This window comes from Gracilinanus agilis, chromosome 4, assembly GCF_016433145.1.
Source record: "Gracilinanus agilis isolate LMUSP501 chromosome 4, AgileGrace, whole genome shotgun sequence".
In the NCBI taxonomy this organism is placed as follows: domain Eukaryota; kingdom Metazoa; phylum Chordata; class Mammalia; order Didelphimorphia; family Didelphidae; genus Gracilinanus; species Gracilinanus agilis.
This window is the reverse complement of record NC_058133.1, coordinates 493,952,239-493,958,531: the sequence shown is the minus strand read 5'-3', so window position 1 is coordinate 493,958,531 and position 6,293 is coordinate 493,952,239. Positions and strand designations below refer to the sequence as shown.

At 47.2% G+C, this 6,293-nt stretch overlaps 1 protein-coding gene across 1 annotated transcript in view; it reads left to right on the top strand.

Annotated features, from left to right (window-relative positions):
* KCTD7 (potassium channel tetramerization domain containing 7) overlaps positions 1-2,838 on the top strand; it is a 67,663-nt gene extending 64,825 nt beyond the window's left edge. Inside the window, exons 2-3 of the mRNA XM_044675613.1 lie at positions 466-644; positions 2,462-2,838. Coding sequence (XP_044531548.1) covers positions 466-644; positions 2,462-2,838 — 556 coding nt within the window. The remainder of the gene's footprint in view (positions 1-465; positions 645-2,461) is intronic.
* The last annotated feature ends 3,455 nt before the right edge of the window (positions 2,839-6,293 follow it).

The window sequence follows — 6,293 nt, the reverse complement described above, 5'->3', positions numbered from 1 at the left end:
CTTCCTTCCTTCCTTCCTTCCTTCCTTCCTTCCTTCCTTCCTTCCTTTCTTTCTTTCTTTCTTTCTTTCTTAAAAAAAATTTACCTTCCATTTTAGAATCAACATTGTGTATTGGTTCCAAGACAGAAGAGTAGTAGGGGCTAGGAAATAGGAGCTAAGTGCCTTACCAAGTGTCTGAGGTCAAATTTGAACACAGAACCTCCTGGCTCCCAATCCACTGAGCCACCTAGCTTCCCTTTATACCTCCTTCTTTCTTTCCCTTCTTTCCTCCCTTCCTTCCTCCTTCCCTTTCTACCTCTTTCCTTCTCTATCTCCTTTTCCTCCTTTTCTCCTTTCTTTCCTCCTTCCTTTCCTCCCATCTTCCCTTCCTCTTTCCTTTCCTTTTTCCTTTCCTGTCCTCCCCCAACCCCACCTCCCCTAAAGTAGTCCTGCCATTAATTCCAGCTGTGCTTCCCTCTTCCTTAGAGACGTGCTTAACTTCCTTCGCTCTGGTGACCTGCCCCCACGGGACCGCGTGCGGGCAGTGTACAAGGAGGCCCAATACTATGCCATTGGGCCCTTGCTGGAGCAGCTAGAGAATGTACAACCACTGAAAGGGGAGAAGGTGCGCCAAGCATTCCTGGGGCTTATGCCCTACTACAAAGGTGAGAAGGGCAGGGGAAAGCCATGTCGAGTATCACTCACTGTGCAACTTTGGGCAAGTCACTGAAACAGTCTCAGCCTCAGTTTCCCCATCTTTAAAGTGAGGATCATAATCCTTACTACCTCACAGGGTTGTTTCAGGCAGTATTCCTTATGAACTTGAAAGTATCATGTAAATGTCTGTTATTATTGAGTGTGCCCTAAGGGGTCTGTGGGTAGATTTTAGGACTGGGTGGGTTGGGGCAGATTGTGAACTCAAATGGAGGGATAGGAAGTAACATCTTTATTTAATAGAATTGTTTTCCTTTTTAGTCCTGTGAATCTTATTTTATGCATTTAAAAACATGATTCTGAGACGGGCTCTCCAGGCTTCTTCTGACTGCCCAAGGGGTCCAGGACACCAAAAATAATTAGGAAACTCTGCTATTAGCTTAGCTTACTTATTTTATAGATGAAAAGACCAAGCAAGGCCCAGAATAGCTAAATGGTAAAGAATACAGATTTCATTCCCTTTCAAAAAAACTTGAATCTGTGAATTTGTGGATATAAGGAATAGCCACCAAGGAAGTCACCAATTCAGACTGGTAACTCCTTTGTTTTTTATAGGTGTACCCCCATGTCAAGGTTAGGGAACATCTCATCCCTTGTAACTCCACAAAATCTGGTTCCTTTTTCTCTTTGGACACTATGACTCACCCATTCACTATCGGTTTCTCTTCCTCAATGCTTCCCTTTATTTTTTATTCTGTCTGTTTTGTTTTTTTCCCTTTAGAAGTTAAATGACTTGCCCAGGGTCACACAGTATATATTGAAGGCAGGACTTGCAATCAGATCTCCCTGAATCCAAGGCCAGTTCACTATGTTTTAACATTACTTCTTTAATCATAGAGAAATAAACCAACAAAGGTAATGAGGGATTTGTCATCTTATTTCTCTGCCTCTACTTTACCTTTGTGACTTTACTATGCTAGATGAAAATTTTGACCACTTTTTAACTAGATCTCTCAAGATTCATTCATTTGCTTGTTTTCTTTCCTTTTTCCTTCCTTCCTCCTTTCTTTCTTTTCTTTTTTCTTTCTTTCTTTTTCTTTCTCTTTTTCCTTTCCTGTTTATTTCATTTCCCTTTATTTTTCCTTTTTGAAATTTCAAACTTATAAATAAGTAATTTTCAATTCAAATGGATTAAATAAAAATTTTTATTTTTCCTTTTCCTTTTATTTTAAATTGAAATCCCTGTTGAACTATGAGAGATTTATTCCTTTTTTTTTTTTTTAGGAACAAGGGCATTACTGATTTCCATCCTACTCCAGGAAGCATCCTAGTATCAGGAAGACTTGTGTTTAAATACTGCCTCAGACACTTACTAGTGATGTGATCCTGAGCAAGCTGCTTAAATCTCTCAGCCTCAGTTTCCTCTTCTGTAAAGTGAAGGGGAAGCAGCTAGGTGACTCAGTGGATAGAGCGTTAGGCCTGGTGATGGGAGGACCTGGATTCAAATCTAGCCTAGCTGTGTAACCCTGGGCAAGTCATAACCCTGTTTGCCTAGCCTTTGCCCTTCTATCTTAGAGTTGTTACTAACACAGAAAGTCAGGGTTAAAAAATAATAATAATAAATTAAATAAAGGGTGGGGGTTGGACTCAATGGCCTCTAGGACCCCCTGTGGCTCTGGATTTAAGATTCTGTCACCACAGATGGCCCCTTCACTCCTCTCTCCTAGCCCAGGGCAGTCTTTTCCCCATGTTCTGCCACCCCCGTCCAGGCCCCTTCCCTTCCACTGCTCCCTTTCCCTGAGACAGCTGCTCTTTTCTGTCCCCAAAGACCACTTGGAGCGGATCGTAGAGATCTCACAGCTGCGGGCTGTCCAGCGCAAGGCCCGCTTTGCCAAGCTGAAGGTCTGTGTCTTCAAAGAGGAGATGCCCATCACACCCTACGAGTGTCCCCTCTTCAACTCCTTGCGTTTTGAGCGCAGTGAGAGCGACAGCCCCTTCTTTGAACACCACTGTGAAGTGGATGTGTCCTTCGGGCCCTGGGAGGCTGTGGCGGATGTCTATGACCTGCTGCACTGTTTGGTCACGGACCTCTCTGCCCAGGGCCTCACGGTGGATTACCAGTGTATTGGGGTCTGCGACAAGCACCTGGTCAACCACTATTACTGCAAGAGGCCCATCTATGAGTTCAAGATCACATGGTGGTGAGTAGCCCTGGCAAGGGGCGAAGCCCCAGTGGGAGGGGGCGCTGTCGGCTCTGCTTGACATCCCCTGGAAAAAAAAAAGGGGCCTCTGGAAGTGTTGCTGACCACCCACCCCAGGGACATGCTGTGATGGGGGACTGAGTCCTGAGCAACCTAGCCCAGGGGGACCCAGTGGCATAGCTGCCCAGCTCCTGGGATGCACCTTGGGGCCAAGCCAAGGGTGTTAGCCAGCTGGAACAGTGGCCCCATTGGGCCCTCTCCTAGGAGCAGCATCTTCTTGCCTGTGGCTCAGGGGATTTATCTGGGCCCATATGTGAAGCCCAGAGCTAACTGACTGACTCCCTGACCTTGAGGGAAACTGTGATCCTTCTTGGAGGTCAGGGCTGGGTCTTGAGCCATTTTTCATACTCTGGTGGGCATTAGTTCCTTTCCTCTCCCCACTCTCCCTACCCCCCTAGCCCTGCTCTGGATCCATTCCTAATAAAAGTCTATATGCCCAGGGCCGAGCTGGGAAAAAGAGAATGGAGTATGGGAGGTTAATCAGAATGAGTTCCTTAAAGTTCCCATGCTGGTGAAGAAGAGGGATCTGTTTTTATCAAGTTCCCTCCCCCAAATATCCCTGATCAGTTTCTCCTTGGGACCCAGAGAAACCTTTCTTCCTTAACAAGGATGTTTCTCATCCCCTTTGGGATCTGTGACCAGAGTTGCCAAAGGCCTGTGCCCAGTTCGCCTTAGAAAAACCAGTGTTTACAGCCCCGATTCGGGCATTGGTTCCTCCCTCCTTTCCTCCTTTCCCCTCGCCCCTTGCCACCATTCTCCAAATTCCTGCACAGGGCAATTTCCCATGGAGCTGAGATGCAGACAGCAGAGGCTGATGGGAGGCAGGGATAGGCATGGAGCCTCCATTCCCATTGAGTCATGGGATCCTTCTCAGCTGCCCAAGGCTATGTTCCCGGTTGCTATGTTAAGTGTTCAGCTCATAGTTGTAGAGCAAACCCACCCTAGAATCAAAAACCAAAAACCCACCACCATTAAACATTGGTCTGATAACCTACTAATGCCTCTCCCTCAGAGAGGCGCCAGGTTCTGGAAGATAGAAGAAGGGACTCAATGGGAGGCACTGTCTCCTAAGGACTCTTAGATAAGCCAGCAATAATTCCCAAGGATACTTGGTCCCTCTATTTTGAAGGTTTTAAAAGATCCAAAACATCTCTGGGCTGATCATTTCTCTCTAAAGAAGCTGTTCAGGTAATGGGCACGTCCTTCCTGGAGGTCTGGTTAGCCAAGTGGTGGCACTCAGTGATTCCCCAATCAGCATCTCTTCCTCAGTATGACATGGCAGGGCCACTTAGAGAAAGACCCCCTCCTTGGCTGCATCTATACTGGAACCTATATCCCACGTGTTTTGGAGTGTATCAGCTCTGGTAGGCCCGCCCTATTGGCCCCAGGTGTGTTAGGACTCAGCCTAGGGCATTGAAAGATGCTGCCAGAATCCTGACAGTGTGGCTTAGTCTGAGCCTAGCCAGAGCCCTCTGCTGAGCCTGCGTGCATCATCTTTGACTCCCCCATGGGAGAAGTGGCCCTGAGACAATGAGTGACAGTGATGCCCAGCACCTAGCAGAGTGTCTGCCACATAGCAGAGGTATAATAAACGTTGAATGAATGAAAACCAGAACTGGGCAAGAAGAACTGGGGGGGAGGAAGGGGGAGTGGAGTGATGGCCCTTATATATGGTAGTCATTTTCTAGAATCAGAGAGGCTCTCTATCAAGCTTGGCAGCACAACTGCTCCTCTGGATTTTCAGATGCCTTTTTCATCTAAAAGGTGGCTGGAAATGCTTGTTTCGGGGTTGATGTTCCTGCATGGTGCTGGGTGTTGCTGACTGTGTGTCCAGTTGCCTTGAGCTTAGCAGTCTTTTGTTTACGTCTCCGAGTGGTGTTCCTGCCTAATCCGTGTTCGTTTTTTGACAGACACTGAGCCAAGCTATATGAGGAGGATGTCAGTGTGAGTAGAGCACAGATTACTAACACCAGTGCTGGCAGTAACCCCGCATTGGCCTCTCTCCCCCTGTCCCCTCCAGCTCCTGCCACAGAGCATCGCAGTGTGTTTATTTAGAATCCACATGTGCGAGACCCAGAGTGACTGGTTTTCGAAAACCCCTGCAGCCCTGCTTGGGGGTTAACCTGGATGCTGAGTGAGGACAGTGTCCCCCATCTCTCTGGAACTCTCTGTTCCTCTGTTGTGCTGTGCTTTTGACTACTGTGTTTTCCTGAGTGTCCTTCTGGGGAGACCAGGGCCACCAGGAAGCAGATTCCTGACTGCTTTTAGGGACTTTCTAGAGCTAGTGAAAGACCCTTGTAGCAGGCCAGGCTTGGCAAGCCCTCTGTCTAGAAGCTGAGTTGGAAGTCAGGTAAAATGTTCCATAGTCTTAAGACCATGGTACCTGAAGGGGAGGAGGGAAAGGTCGTTGTTGCCACTCAGCTTCTGGTGCTGCCCTTGGGCTGATGTGAATAAAATCTATTCTCTGGGGAAGTTATTTTGGTTCCCCCCAGGGAGCTCCTCTAATTATTGGTGAGACTAGGACCTTTTCTGTCCCCCAGCTCCTCTGTAACATTGATCATCAAGGCTTAAGCCATAAGGGGGCAAAGTCCCAAAAGAGCCTTAGATATGCCCCACCTCCCCCAAATGCTAACAATGTAGTTTATTTGAATTCTTGTGACTTTGTAGAACCACTGGCCCCTGGCTTTAAAAATGAGACTAGATGTATTCTCTCCAGGAACTGGCTAAGAGAAAAGACTCATTGGACTGATTTATGGATCATAAACTTTGAGCTGGAAGAGGCCTTGAAGACAATCTAGACTACTTTCCTTATTTTACAGATGAGAAAACTGAGACTCAGAGAATTAGATTTGTCCAAGCCATAAAATGGCAATGGCATGATTTGAACACAGGTCCTCTGACTCCAAACCCATTGCTGTTTCCACTGTACCATAGATTTTTGGAGAATAGGAGAACTTGATGGTTAGGATACATTTAGGTGAAAGTGGCTGGCTAAAGTAGGAGCTTTGTCCATGGCTGACATTGGGCAGCTCCTTGCCCAGGCTTCCCGTGGTTCACTGGTCTGGTGAAGGACACATGATTTTGGGGCCAGGTTGTTGGCTGAATCCCTCCCTAGCTAAGATGATTGTCATTAGCTGACCTGGAAAGAGACATGTAGTCATCCCCCTTCCCATACAGTTCTTCCAGATGCTCCCTCTGAGTTGGCTCATTGGCCAGCCAGATCTGCCTTCTTGCAGGTTTCACTTCTTTCCTTGGCCCACGATCTACTGGGGGCTTTCTGAGGAATGCTTCTCAGGTTGGGTGAGATGACACTTTGTCTTCCTGGATGGTTTGTTGTTCTAACTGAGCCCCTGGTGGTGGTGATGGTGCAACAGAAAAGTGTTGAGGTCACTGGGCATG